Below are 15,741 nucleotides of genomic sequence, written 5' to 3' on the forward strand. Positions count from 1 at the left end.
CACAGTAATTTTTAACAAAATGGATCAGCCCTTCTAACCAAGTATGTTCTAATACATATAACTTAGCTCTCCGCTCAAAGATTCACAGCAGAAACTAGCCTGAGAATGATCATACCTTTGCACAGAGAGCCTCGGCTTCTGGAGCTCTATCTGTTTCATTTAAGCCAGTAATAGCTTGGAAAAGAGACCACTCTTCAAGAGCTTGGGCATGGGAAACTGGATGTTCCTTTTCTTTAGCTAGAAAACATGTAAAGCTCATTATTGCTTAAAGTTCCATGGTTTATTTGTGTATAAATCCCAAGCCTTAGCAACAGAAGCTACGTTAAGGTAATAATAAAACATACAGTAAAATACTTTTTACATTAAAGCAACCCTTGTGTTTATATATAAATATGTTTCAGGTATTCAAAAGCTTCACCCCTTGACAGAAATGTCAAGTCTTGAGGAAGATAGTTCTGATCCCCTTACTCTCACCAACCCTTCACTCACAAGCTTCCCAGCCCTAGTGACCCTCTTTTATCTTCAAGCACAAGTCAGCTTCTGCATCCATCTGCTACAAACAAGGCAGGGAAGGAAAAAGGCAAAGCCTGAATTTTTTATAGTCTACTGAAGTTTTTTTTTGAATATACATAAAGCACAGCCATGAGTAAAATTTCCAGTCCGAGAGTGGTAGACCATAAATTCCTAACAAAATGACTAATAAGATATTGGTATTCATGTCAGGCACTGCCAGAGCTGCTAATACTATCATAACCATTTATTCATTTTATTTTTTGGCTTAACCCTTTCATTTATATACAAAATGTTTCCATTACAACTATGTAACAATGTCCTGTGTCACCAGTAGAAGAACTAACAGTATATACAACTATATAGAAAAGATGGTACATAATCTATCTGCTGGTTACACTAATCTTCAGCATGGTCAAGGGATGAGGGAGCCACTAATTGTTACTTAGGGAGCCCCATGTCTGTGCAGGAGTCACTTATATCTAATCTATCCATGTGGCAGAATGAGATGGTAGTATGGACTGCATCAGGCTGCAGGTGTGGGGATTCCATTTTTGAATGCTCTACAATGTCAAAAACTTCCTGCTAGTAAAAGACAAATTAATTCAAAGAGCAAGGTTCTAGCCTAGTCCACTCTTTGCTGTGCTAGTTTTCTATGTGCGGGAAGACTAACACATAGGAGAGTATTCAAAAACATACCCTCCACCTGCAGCCTGAAAGTGGAACAGCTCATTTTGCCACCTCATTCCACTGCATGTGTAGACCAGGCTTCTCCTCAGCTCCTCAACCAAATGGTAGCAGTGGCGCTGTCATTTTTTCCTTGTGATGATGGATCAGAACCATAACACTTCTAGAGTGGCTCCAAGCCTCATCCAAATTTTCGAAATATCCTTAAGGGATATCTAATCATTTCAAATGAGAATGACTAAGGTTGGAAGAAAAATTGTAAAGACTTCCTCTCAAAATGAGTTATTTGTACCAACAAAAAAGCCTTACTTTTCATTGAGATTGTAGCTACAATCATTTCCCCCAAATTTGTCCTCTTGGGCTGTGTACTACGCAGACAAACAACCGTGTTTTCAGCATGACAGGCAGCCAGGAGCACTGCCCAAGCAGCAGGATCATCTGGAAAAAAACGAGTTAGCTGTCATTTTCAAAGTATACCAACAGCTGAATAGCTATACAAGCTGATGTGCCCAGGGATGAAAAACTTAAGAATTAAAATGGATCCCCCCCCACTCCCCAGATGTATGTATGCCTAAGACACTAAAAATCTCATATTGTAAGATGCAACTTCTTTCATAAACAGCCCGACATTGTAAAACAAGCTCTGAAGGAGTGCAAACACTGCAATGATTCAGAATACAAGAATTGGCTACATGCAGAATTTAAAAGCTTAGCAAAAATTGGTTTGTTTCACTTAGTCTGCACAAGGAGTCACAAACACATAGAAGAAATTTCAGTCAGTCAGTACTAGGCTGCTCTTTAAGAAGAGTTGCTCGTGAGCATTCTTCCTTAGTATCCAGGTGTCAATGAATCAGAAACAATATAAAAAATGCATTACCACATAGCCAAGTAGGAACATCACTCTCTGAGTTTAGATTTCATTTCATACCTTCACTCCAAAGGCTGAGGGCATCTTGCAAGAGTATGAAATATCAAAATACACTGTAAATAAGTAACGTACAACCCAACTCTCTTTCTCCTCTAACCTCAGGATCAGAAACTAGAGTCTCAGCCTCTTTCAACCCTAATTTAAGTTTGTTCAAGCCATTAAAAGCCAGGGATCCAACCTCACCCATCTATATTCACACTCTCACCTCCACTCCCAACCAAAAATGAAAAAAAGAAAAAGAAAAGATTTTGGAATATCTTATGGACCAGCACTGCTTACTTTTGTTTTATGTGTAACTTGGAAAATACCTTATTTAGCCATTCAGGAGCAAGACTTTTACAACTAGATGAGTATCTTCCACCTGAAGATGGGACTTTATTGTATTTTCTTCCCTTCAACCACTAAGTAACACTCCACAGTTTGGCTTCTAATAACTTTCTTTTACCTAGTGCATCACCCAAAATTAATCTCCAGCTTTACTAATATGAAGACTGCTATGTTTCTCTCCACTTTTGCTCTCCACCTACCAAAGAACCTGTGTGTTTCAGCTATGGTTGGAGACAAATTCAAGCAACTACTGGATTTTTATTTTGTATTTTTTAATGGGGGAGTCAGCTATTATGTGCTTGCTTGTCCCAACAGTTCTAGGTGTAACCTGAAGCTTGCATGACCCATAATAGACTAGAAGCTAATCCATTTCAGTCTGTATTTCCTCCTCCACTCCATCTTAAGACTCGGACGATGCTGATTTCACGACTTCAACATCAAGTCACCTTCCCCTGCTTTTTGTAACACCTTGCCTAACAAAGAGATCTGGAGATCTCAACAGCTTGCCCACAATTTTGAGTATACTTGTTTGATTTTATAGTAAGGGTATTGCCTGACTGTGGAACTTAGAATGGACCAGTATGGCTTATTTATGTATTAAGATACGCAACTGTCTTCCAGAAAAGTCCCTGAATCTTGCTTAAAATTAAGGGTTTAGAACAATTAGTTCTGGATTCAGAAATAAAAATCACCTGGGGAAAGATGAACTGCCTTTTGGATATTCTTCAATGCATTGCTCTTTTCATTTTCAGCTGTGTGACATCCTACAGCCAACTGATTAACTGCAGTATTCAGCAAGGCTTTCTAAATATGAGAATGTATAGGACATGATTACTTTATTCTTCTGCTTAAAAAATCACTCTAAATTCACCAGAGAGGAAATCTTTTTTTAATAGGTAAAATACGAACCTTTCCATGGTTCAAATCAAGAATATGAGCAACAGTTCCTGCAACAGCTCCACCCTGCAAGGTAAAATATTAATCAGGGCATGGCATGACAGAGACAGGTTTGACCTATTAATAAGTCAGAATAATTCTGCTACCCTTTGGATCAATACCTGTGAAAATGTCAACAGATCTGTACATTTAAATATCCTAACTTCTTAAAGGGATTAATAAAAACCAATCTGTCAGTTGTTCCCTTAGCTCTCTTTCTTTGTACATCTTTGCTGATAAAGTGAGACAACTCACAAATGACTTCTCTACAAAGAAGACTAAGCACAGAGACTCAGTGAGAGATTGTACTGGTGCTGCAAGCAAACTGAGACAGGTAAATCCAAGAGTTGAATGGGTTTGCTGCAGCAATGACAGCTCATCGTTATACCTTATCTCTCAGGGAAGGCAGACATAAGAATGAAAGGAACTTCGCAGATGCTGGGAAGTGCAGGAAGGTACCTGCAAACTCCAAGGTCTGCCACCTAGCAATGCCGGCAGAGGATCACGGTTGGCTGTACTGAATACAGCAGAAAAGGAAAGGTAAAGGAAAGGTTCCTCCTGTGCAAGCACCGGGTCATTACTGACCCCTAGAGGGACGCCTGCTTACGCTGGCGTTCTCATGGCAGACTGTAGCAGGGTGGTTTGCCATTGCCTTCCCCAGTCATGACTACCTTTCCCCCAGCATGCTGGGTACTCATTTTACTGACCTCGGAAGGATGGAGGGCTGAATCAACCTGAACTGGCTACCCGAGACCCGGCTTCCGCTGGGATCGAACTCAGGTCATGAGGAGAGTTTCGGATGCAATACTGCCGCCTACCACTCTGTGACACACGAGGCTCTGAACCTAGTCCTAAATTTAATCTGGAAGCTTGTATTCCATTCCCACTCCACCCCTATCCTAAATTACCCAAGCCACTTCATTTGCACTGGAGAGGCCCATTTCTAGGCCATAGGTGCTAGCTGCAGCTACTGAAGAGTCCCATGAATTAGAGCTAGAAAACGTGCATTAGCACTATGGAGTGCTCTGATGGCCTTACAGTGCAGTGGTGTGCTGGAGGTAGGAAGCAGCTAATCTCGATCACCAATAAAGACCTTAGCCTGCCCTTGCTAATCCCCAAATAAGTATTTTAGATACTTATAGAAGGATCCAAGGTCACTATTCGTATATAGATCATAGAATCATAGAATAGTAGGGTTGGAAAGGGCCTATAAGACCATGGAGTCCAACCCCCTGCTCAATGCAGGAATCCAAGTCAGAGCATCCCTGACAGATGGCTGTCCAGCTTCATCTTGAATGCCTCCAGTGTGGGAGAGCCCACTACCTCCCTAGGTAATTGGTTCCATTGTCGTATTGCTCTAACAGACAGGAAGTTTTTCCTGATGTTCAGCTGGAATCTGGCTTCCTGTAACTTGAGCCCATGATTCCGTGTCCTGCACTCTGGGATGATCGAGAAGAGATCCTGGCCTTCCTCTCTGTGACAACTGTTCAAGTACTTAAACAGCACTATCATATCTCCCCTCAGTCTTCTCTTCTCAAGGCTAAACAGGCCCAGTTCTTTCAGTCTCTCCTCATAGGGCTTTGTTTCCAGTCCCCTGATCATCTTTGTTGCCTTTCTCTGAACCCTCTCCAGTTTGTCTGCATCCTTCTTAAAGTTTGGCACCCAGAACTGGACACAGAACTCCAGATGAGGCCTAACCAGTGCTGAGTAGAGGGAACTAGTACTTCACGTGATGTGGAAGCTATACTTCTATTAATGCAGCCCAAAATAGCATTTGCCTTTTTTGCAGCCACATCACTTTGTTGGCTCATATTCAGCTCATATGTTATATGACTCTTATTTTCTGGAAACAGAATCGGTATCATTAATATCCATTGAAAAGCAGAGCATATTGCTTGTCAAAATTATTAATAGTTGTGTATGACTGTTGATGCTAACTCATCAACTTGATATGGTTACAAGTTCATATTTATTAACTTTATAATTCAGCATATAAGTAAATGTCTGTATGTTTCACCCTCCGCATATTCACCTTTGCATTTTGCGGTGTATACTGAGGTACCAATCGAGACAGAAGAGACCACAAGGCAGGATTATCTGGGTTGCTAGAGAAGAGACCAGAGCAGGATTGAAATTGCCATTTTCTACAGTAGTAAAATCCATCAACATGGATTGAAGTTATGAAATGTACTTTCTAAATAACCATTTCTAAGCCAGCACCTTCTAATTTACACCATCCTTGTAAGCCAGAAAAAGTTAACATTTATAAAATACTAGTCATTTAAGAATGGAGGGTATAAGCAAGTGCAAGAACTAGTTTGAAAACTTACTGAAAATTAGGTTAGCTTGAAATGTAAATCTAAGTTATAGTGACAGATCAAGACTTCAAAGAGTATGGCAAAATTTAACTCCTCCCTACTCATAATTAAAATTCCATGTCAGTTGCAAATAGCACTGGACGTGCTTTCCTTGGCTCAATTCAAAATGCAGTCTTCTAAAACAAGTATTAAAACCCCCCGAAGGGCATCCTTGGAAAACCTGTTGCTCCAGGATACGCTACTGGCATTACACTACAGGTTGTTTATGCCAGTGCTACATTAATGGCATAAGTGTTGGATACTGCCCCTAGACAGAAAGTAACTTTTTCTTAGCCCAAAACTGAAATCTGGACACCACTGCACTTCCAATGACATCATTTGAGCATAACTGGGCCCGAAAGCCGCCACCCAATCCCACTCCAAACTTTGCTGGAGTTTGGGTTTGGCTAATAATGAGTTGGAAGTACTGAGTATATATACTTTTTCTTAGTTATAACGAATGATTTCGTATTTCTAAAAAAGGAAACAAGGTTCATTATTGAAAATGTTCTTCCCCTGTTATTAGGTATCACTCCAACCCTCCCAATAACTAACAAAGCTATTATCTAACAATAGTGAGGTTTTATGTTTTCCCCTTACTGACTTGGCTTTATTAGAGGGGAGAAAGAATGGCTGACCTAAGAGTTCATTTATTTCATAGGTGCTTAGTGAAGTTCAATTATTCATATCAAGCTGGAACTTGCCCTGAAACAGCAGCTTTGAGTGGATAAAACTCTCCTCATCAAAGAACGGAGAGCTTGAATACATGTACATGCAAAATCATGCAAAAAAGGTTCATATCTCCACTTAATTCAATTCAGCTATGCAGCTCACAGGGCGGTCTTGGCAAGTGAATCTTTTTCAGCCTAACCTACCTCACAAAGTGGTTGTAACACCAAAACAGAACAGAAGGGTGGGATACAAATGTAACACAATTTGTTACAGAAAACAGATTACATACCTGTGGACAGCTTTAGAGACTTGTCTCTGAACAGCCAGATTTCTGCCTTGTAATGCATAGACAGCAGATGTAACAAGGCACCTCTTATAAATATTATCCTTTCTTTCTATATGCTTTAATAATTCTTTAAGTGCTGCTGTTGCAAGTGTAGCATCCTGCTTTATCAGCCCTAAAGTGCATAAAGCTTGCAGACTTTCGATATTAGGTTCCTGTAATATAGAACTGTAAGTGCAACACAGATAGATGGTTACTCAATGCACTATTATTCTAAAGTAAAATGTGATGGATCTATTGTTTACTTGGCATTGTATTTAGAAATCTAAATGTCATTTGCCATCTGAAAAATTATGTATGCTTCTGAACCATTGCAAAACGCTTCAGAGGAACAAAATGGGAAGGAGCCATAGCTCACAGGTAGACCATATACTTTGCATGTAGAAGATCCCAGGTTCCCTCATAGCATCACCAGTTGCAAGAATCCCAACCCTTCTACCAAAGATTATTTTAAATGGGATATTCTAAGGAATGTAACCTTCTACTTAAGACTTTTGAGAGCTGCTGCCAGCTATAGCAGACAATTTGGGGACAGACTGACCAATGATCTGACCAGGTATCAGGGGTTCATCACATGGAGCTTTTATCCTGCTATTGAGATGGCTCTCTTGGAGGTTTGTGGGCTCTTTACATGACGCTGTTACCGTCCAGGGCGCCTCCTGCAATTTCCCCCAATGTTTTCCCCAAACACAAAAAATGTGGTATTTTTCCCAGCCCATAGAACAAGAACAGCATGACCTCCCTGTGAAATTCTCCAATAGCGGAAGAAACTGCTGTGGGAATTTGTTTTCAGTTGTTGGGGGCGTGGTCAGGATGATGAAGGCACTGAGGATGGGAGCAGGGTTGCACGGAAGGAGACCAGAGCAGATTTGACAGATGCAGGAATCACCTGCTGATTGCAACTCCTGCCTCCGGATGTCTCAGTTGGAGGGAGAAGAGGGTAAAATGCCTCCCCACAACGAAGGGAGACACATCCGATCCCCCACCCGACCAAGCTCAGAAGCAACGTCCTCTGTTGTTTCAGAGCACCTTATTAAGTTCAATGGGGCTTACTCCCAAGTAAGTGTGCTGAGGGTTGCAGACTTACAGGGTGATCTTATGTCTACTCAGAAGTAAGTCCCATTGGGTTCAGTGGTGCTTACTCCCACATAAGTGTGCCAAGGGTTGTCGACTTACAGCACAATCTTACATTTTATGTCTACTCAGAAGTAAGTCAGAGGTTCCTGGAGGCTGTGAGAAAACAGTACAGCAGAAGTTAAGCTATGAAAACAAGACTCCCCCCCCCCTTTGCACACATGCCAGGGAGGGAGGGAGGCACTCTGTCAGTTCAAGCCACGCGGCTGCCATGTAAATAAGCCCTTACTAATCCTGCAAAAAACTTGAAAGCAGGAAGCTCTGGAAAGGATGCATTTTTTGCTTAATGTAGAGACACCCTCAGTCAGCTTCATATATTCATCCTCAGATCTCAAGATGGCTGAATGCCTATTTCTAACAAGTAACTATATCCTTTAGCACATTGGTCTAGAGCCCTGCAGGAATATAAGATTTACACTTCTGCATATGGCAGGAAAGGTTCCATGAAGCTGCTCTCATCATAGCCAGCAATGGAAGAGACCCATTTACCAGCCACAGGTGTATAACTGAATTCATGCCCCATAAGATGCAAATCATTCTGTCTTAGGGATCTGTTCACATACAGCCAAAAGACCTCCCTGAGATCCCTTCCAACCATCCTGAAGTAGAGAGGTCATATGGAGAAGTATATTACAGAAGCCAGTACTTCAAAGATACCGCCACAGATATGACTACAGTTTCAAAGTTCCCAACATAAGATTTGAATTTTGCTTTTAAGTTGACAAACAAGCAGAAGTTTAGGGTGCCATGATCTCTTTATGAAAAGGTAAACTATCACTGTTGAACAAAAAAATAACAGCATCTTGAACAAAAATCAATAGCAGTATGATTTTATGCATACAAAGCCAGTTGCACCCACAATTGGTTTTGATTTTTCTTTAAAGAAAGTAATAATAGCACCCTCACCCCCCAATTAAGATTGTGGGGTATGCATCCTCAACTTGAAGGCTGAGGACCCTAAATTAATAATTTAAAGGACCCTCCCCATTAACAATTAACCAATTAACAGCTAACAATTGAAATAGAAGGAAATTATTTTGATTTTTTTTTTTTTTTTGGTATCTCTTGCTTTTGTTCTGAAGAGACTCCTTTCAAACTGTGTTTTGCACAACTCACAGTTTGCCAAGCTTGGATGAAATGGCAAACTGATTTGCTGTGATTCATCAGCACATGAGGGGAGGACAGAGTGCATGAGCTGAGACTTGTGCCTCCACATTCTCGTAATGCCAAACCACAAATTCGGCATTACATTTGAATGGCTCCACTATACAATTCATTTATCAAATAAATTTCTATATTGACATTTCAGCTGGGAAAAGTAATGAAACTCATATCAACTATGCCAGTTCTCTATGATTTTCCAAAAACCTGACAAGTTAGAAAAGTTGTGTATGTGAATTAACAGGAATATATTTAGCATTAGAATACAAGTAATCTATTCTTGATTAAGAAAGAGGTAATAAGATTTTTGACTACAGATTAATTTATTAATATGCACATGCATGCAGATATAATGTACTGATGGGGTAAAAGTCATAGACATGAAAAAAAAACTCAGAATGCTCTGCTGCAAGCACACACAACCACACACATGGAAAAGGAACTCAGTGAATGAAGGCCAAAATCTATAGGTGCCTCACACTAACAATACATTGCAATTAGAATAGTATTAGATATTACTACCATTGCAGCAAATGTTTTGACTGCTAGTGAAAAATCAATATAGCTTTAATATAACTCTTATAACATCTTCTGTGGGCACCTGGAAGAACCTAAAAAACATAGCTCATCAAAACCAGACTGAAAATTTATTTGAAGACTAACACTAGGCAATCTTGACATTTGGCTCTCCCCCGCCCCCCGCTTATTTCCAGCCAAAGCTCTGTCAGTTTTTTAATATTAGTGATGTTCATTTTTGTTATTGCTGCCAGTTAATTGGAGCAGTATAAAACTCAGCTTTTAGAGTAATAGTCCACACATTTACAGCAGTGCTTTGCTCTTCTTGTTACAATGATGCATCTTTGAAGGATGCTACCATTCATCTCTAAAATAAATGACTAATATTGCGTAGGATGGTTAAAAACAGACGGTTAAAAACAGGAATGCTGCTGCCATGGCTAATCTTCACAATTTCTAATATCTGTAACCACTTGCTCTGGGTCTGAAGAATAGTCGATCAGAATCTGAGGGAATCTGAGATCTATAACTATGGAGGCATTTCTGAGTGCACCTCAAGCCATCTTATCAAGATCAAGTTTAGATATATTACATTTTGTTGCTGCACCCAAGCCTCTACACTTCCACATGGGCCTCAGCAGCATTTCTTAGAAAATAAAAATGGTCCTTGGATGTACCCTAGTGCTTTGTTTTGAAGCATGTCTAGCTGTCCAGAAAAAAGGAAAAGGTAACTTAGGGGTGGTGTGGAGCATCCTATCCCAGAGGCTAGAGGTGGTGATTGGGAGTGAGGGGGATGATTTGCCTATGAAGTGTGTATGTGTATTTTACTTGTGTTTTTTTTTAATCTGGTGGATGTGTGCTTTGACTTTTTTTGTTTTAAATGTGGCACGTGCGTGTGTGTGTGTATATATGTAGGCATTTGCTGGTTTGTTTGTTTTGGTGTGGTATGTGTTTTACTTGGTTTTGGGGTGTGGTGTGCATTTGTTTTGGTGTGGTATGTGTTTTACTTGGTTTTGGGGTGTGGTGTGCGTGTGTTTTGGCTGGGGTGTGGGTATGAGAGAGAGAGAGAGAGAGAACGCGAGCGCATCAAGTTTGCTTTCTGTGAAAAGGGTATTTTGTTGTGCTTAGTGGGCACAAATATGTTATTTGACATTTGGGGCTCAAATCCAACCTCTGCATTGTATTCAGTCATCTTGGCCTTATTACTTGTCACTGCCCCTTATCACTTTGCCTTCAGTGAAATGGGTCTTGAAGCAGAAAAATGTGGGTTCAAAAGATTTTTGTTTTGGAACTCAGATCTCACCTCTGCCTTATACTTATTCTTGACTGTTATGTTTCTTTTAGTGTTATCAGTTTGCCTTTGGGGAAATGGGTGTTTTGTGACTGGGCACACCCACTGGTAGCCATTTTGTAAATGGGCAAGACCCTTACTCATGACAGCCGTTTCGTAAGAGCATGCACAACATTCTCTCAAAATTCCAAATGTACCCACTGGCCCAAAAAGGTTGGGGACCCCATAACCCCTGCAATCCCGTTAATATATAGAAACCACAATCTTATTTGGGGATATCCCCAATTTGTTTTCAAACTATTAGAAGAAGTGATGATTACTTCCAAGGTATTTTAATTATTGCTTTAGATCAGGGGTAGGCAACCTGGCACCCTCCAGGTGTTTTGGACTACAACTCCCTTAATCCCTGACCATTGGCCCTGCTGGCTGGGGCTAATGGCAGTTGAAGTCCAAGGCATCAGCTTACCTACTGACATTAGATAAATGAAAATATCTTATACATACCATTTAAATAAGAGGGCCTTTGCAGCATCCACTTGATTCTGCTTGTATTCCATTATTGCAAGGGCTGTCAGGATATATGCTTTGTCTTGCTCATATTCAGCAACAGAGAGCGCTCTCTCATAAGCTAATAAGAAGAAGTATGAAAGTTAGGAATTCAAAACAACACTGAGAAAGCATCCTCTGTCAAATACTACTCTGCCCACCCCCAGGATAAGCAGCACCCTACAGAAAGAAAGTTGTCTTCTGTAATTTCTGTAATGGACTATATTTTATATACAGTCAGGGCCAGAAATACTGGAGCAAGGATAACTGTTTTGGCAGTTGGCCTCTGTACACCACCACATTGAAGTTAAAAGGAAACACATCCAGATGGGAGCAACGTCAGGACTTTCAGCTGTAATTCAAGGGGTTTGACAAAAGGGGGGCACTAACCATTCAGGAAGTACAGCCAGTGGCATACACCCCCCCCCCCTCATTGGTGGCTCATAAGTAATGGAACAAACCACCATCATTTCAAACTTAAGGATCGCCTTTAATACCTGGATGAAAATCCTTTGCAGTCAATGACTGCCTGAAGTCTGGAACCCACGGACATGACCAAATGCTGAGTTTCCTCCCTCAAGATGCTTTGCCAGGCCTTTATTGCAGCTGCCTTCAGCTGCTGCTTGTTTGTGGGTCTTTCTGCCTTCAGTCTTGTCTTCAGTAAGTGAAAAGCATGCTCTATTGGGTTGAGATCAGGTGACTGACTTGGCCATTGAAGAACATCCCACTTCTTTGCCTGGAGAAACTCTGGGGTAGCTTTTGCTGTATGTTTGGGGTCATTCTCCATCTGCAATATGAAGCGCCGTCCTATCAGTTTGGCAGCATTCGGCTGAATCTGAGCAGAAAGTATAGCCCTATACACTTCAGAATTCATCCTGCTGCTTTTATCAGCAGTCAGGTCATCAAGAAACACCAGTGACCCGGTTCCATTGGCAGCCATACATGCCCATGCCATAACCCTGCCTCCACCATGTTTGACAGATTATGTGATATGCTTTGGATCATGAGCTGTTCCTTTCCTTCTCCATACTTTTCTCTTCCCATCATTCTGGCACAAATTAATCTTGGTTTCATCAGTCCAAAGTATCTTATTCCAGAACTGGGCAGGCTTTTTTAGGTGTTTGCTGGCAAAGGCTAATCTGGCCTTTCTGTTCTTGAGTGTTACCAATGGTTTGCACCTTGTTGTGAAGCCTCTGTATTTACATTCATAAAGCTGTCTCTTGACTGTAGATGTTGACAATGACATGCCTTATCTCCACAAGAGCGTTCTTGACCTGGCTAGATGTTGTGAAAGGGTTCCTCTTCACCACGAGCAGAATTCTGCGGTCATCCACTTTAGTTGTCTTCCGTGGTCGTCCAGGCCTTTTGCTGTTGCTGAGCTTGCCAGTTAATTCCTTCTTTTTCAGGATGTTCCAAACTGTTGTATTGGCCACTCCCACTGTTTTTGCTATCTCTCTGATGGGTTTATTTTGTTTCCTCAGCCTAATGATAGCCTCCTTCACTCGCATGGACACCTCTTTGGGCCTCATGTTGGGGGTTCCAGTGAAGAGCTACCAAATGCAAATGTAACACTCAGAACCACCTGCAGGCCTTTTATCTGCTTGATTGGTCATGAGGTACCCAGGAAACAGGCCACACCTGGCCATGCAGCTGCTTGTCAGCCATTTGTTCCATTACTTATGAGCCACCAACAAGGGGTGTGTGTGTATGCCACTGGCTGTACTTCCTGAATGGTTAGTGCCCCACTTTTGTCAAACTCCTTGCATTACAGCTAAAAGTCCTGACTTCACTCCCATCTGGGTGTGTTTCCTTTCAACTTCAGTGTGATGGTGTACAGAGGCCAACTGCCAAAACAGTTATCCTTGTTCCAATATTTCTGGCCCTGACTGTAGCTCATTTACCTCAGTTTCTAAGAGCACCAAAATACAGTTTACTTATCATATCAGTGACCACGGTATCTTGCTAACTTAAGTTTTCAGATTATTTTGTATAGATAAAGAAAGGTCAGCAAGTGCACTATGGTTCCATGATTTGAAAAATCAAAAAAAAAGCTTAATAGTGGCATTATGAACATTTTTCAGCAAGAATTGAGTTTCTTTTTGATGGTTAGTTTAAAAAGGGCACAAGAGTATTGCCTGTTCAGGCACTGCTTTACTTCTGGGATACTACAAGGGTGGGACTGAGAGCAGGCCTTCTGCTTGCATTCTCCATCCTTTATCCTTCTGCATGAGTAGAAGTAAACACATGAGCTGGGAGACTGCATGTCTACTGGAACGCAGGATCTCCCAGTTTAAAAATAACTTTCTATCCACAGTAAGGGGAGCAATAGGGAGAAACAGTGCAAGTCTGAAGCCTGTCCTAATTTCACAGCTAGAAATCCAAGGGCAAAGTAACATCTGAAGAGATCCAGTGAGGATGGACACTCATATTATCATAGGATCAACATGATCTTATTATGTCAGTACTTTTCCATCTGAACTGGCTACCATTTCCAGGCCTGATTCAAAGTCCCAGTATTAACATTCAAACCTGGCCCCTAAACAGCTTGGGGCCAGGTTCCTTGAAAGACTGTCTCCTCCCATTTACACCTGCCAAGACCCTAAGATGGTTTTCATTGGTCCTCCTTTGGGAGCCCCACCAAAATAAGTGAGGCAGTGGCTACTAAGAAGGAGGCCTTTTCTGTTGTGGCTCCTCAGTTGTGGAATGAGCTTCCCAGAGAGGTTCACCTGGCACCTACAATGTGCTCTTTTTGGAGCCAGGTGAAGACCTTTTTATTTACCCAGGTGTTTTTGTTTTTCAGTTTTTGTTTTAAATCCTGTACTGTATTTAAATCTTTGTATTGCCGCTAGGTTCTGCTTGCTTATTATTTTTATTTTATACTATAGTTTTAACCCCTTAAACTTTTATATTGCATTTTATCGTGTTGTATTTTATGGTTTTAACTGTTGTGAACTACCCAGAGAGTTTCAGGTATTGGGGAGTGTAGAAATGCAATAAATAAATAAATAAATAAATAAATAAATATTAGCCAACCTCCATCTTCAGTGCATATTGGCATAGGAAGTATTGCTTCAGCTGAATAAACATGAATGCGTTCTTGATATAGGCTGGCATTAGGTAAAGATATAATTGGGAAGGCATGTCCACATGGCAGCATATCACTCTAAACTCAACAATTCAGCATACAAAAATGAGTATGGGGAACATCCTTGAAAATTACAAGGTTTGTCCTTTGTGGGATGGCTGCATACCAATACAGAAAAGTTGGCTGTACAAATTGTATAGTCCAAAACCTTTCAATGGCAAAAAGTCCACAAACCACAGTGAGTGTACCTCCTGACACTGGCAAGAACAATTAGAGCTAGGAAGGGTAGCAGGTGATTGCTCTTGAAGTTGTGCTGTAAGTGTACAGGAAACAGTCTGGCTACAGGTATGGCCCCTCGGCTGCATCTCCCAAGTTCAACATTTGCCAGTAAGGGAGGGGGGTCAGACACCCCCTGAAAGATTATTAACTCTGCCCCACCCCACCGAAAGATCGCTAGCTCCATCCCCCAACACCATGCCCAGCCCAACCACCTACATTTTCAGGCAGTGTATGCACAGAGCTCCTCCATGCAAAGGGGAACTCTGGCCCAATCAGAGTTTCCCCTCATGTGGAGAGACTGGCAGATGAACACATGGATAATGGAACATGGTGTGGTGGCCAAGTTTGTGAGCAGTAGGATATGGGCCTAGCTTGCATGGCCCACAGCACACCTCATGCAGTCTTCCTATAAATGAACCCCCTTAGATGCTGCATTTTGTGGATGTTTGATTTAGCTCAGAAGCACAGCATGACAGAGGGGATGATCCCCTGCACCCCATACACACACACACACACACACACACACACACACGCTTCCAGAGTTCCAAGTTCAGGAAGGTGGCTGGGGCTCATCTATATTGCACTGTGCTTTGAAGGCACCTCTGTAGCACACTCCCAATAAAGAGGATCTGCAAGGATGATTTTTTAAAAAAAATATTTTTAGGCTGTCTTTAAGGGTAAAGCCCTCTCTAGGCAGTGTACAAAATAAAAACCATACAAAAACATAGAAATAAGCAATAAATATAAAATAAAATACTATAAAAACTATAAAAACAAATGACACCAATAAAACCTCCAGCTGGAAAGCCAGCAAAAATGGTTGGGTCTCCAGAGCCTTCCTGAAGATCTGCAAAGAAGGGGCCTGATGAACTGATGGAAGCTGATTCCAGAGGCATGGGGCCACCACTGAAAAGGCTTTCTCCCTTGTACTCACCAGCCTAACCACACTTGGTGGTAGGCAAATTTGTT

The 15,741-nt window shown here is 41.3% G+C and overlaps 1 protein-coding gene across 7 annotated transcripts in view; it reads right to left on the minus strand.

Moving 5' to 3' along the window:
• Positions 1 to 15,741, minus strand: part of SKIC3 (SKI3 subunit of superkiller complex) — a 120,124-nt gene that overhangs the window by 38,035 nt on the left and 66,348 nt on the right. For all 7 annotated transcript variants that reach the window (XR_014787669.1, XM_084833772.1, XM_084833767.1 and 4 more), the window contains exons 30-36: positions 11,367 to 11,490; positions 6,707 to 6,928; positions 5,421 to 5,493; positions 3,362 to 3,415; positions 3,145 to 3,256; positions 1,507 to 1,635; positions 116 to 237 (exon numbers count right to left, since the gene is read on the minus strand). Coding sequence is in view for 6 of the 7 variants with exons in the window: in XM_084833772.1 (XP_084689898.1) it covers positions 116 to 237; positions 1,507 to 1,635; positions 3,145 to 3,256; positions 3,362 to 3,415; positions 5,421 to 5,493; positions 6,707 to 6,928; positions 11,367 to 11,490 (836 nt within the window). In the remaining variant the exon portion in view is untranslated. The remainder of the gene's footprint in view (positions 1 to 115; positions 238 to 1,506; positions 1,636 to 3,144; positions 3,257 to 3,361; positions 3,416 to 5,420; positions 5,494 to 6,706; positions 6,929 to 11,366; positions 11,491 to 15,741) is intronic.

Source organism: Heloderma suspectum, chromosome 2, assembly GCF_057233095.1.
Source record: "Heloderma suspectum isolate Gila_16-S chromosome 2, 16-S_ref, whole genome shotgun sequence".
Taxonomy (NCBI): domain Eukaryota; kingdom Metazoa; phylum Chordata; class Lepidosauria; order Squamata; family Helodermatidae; genus Heloderma; species Heloderma suspectum.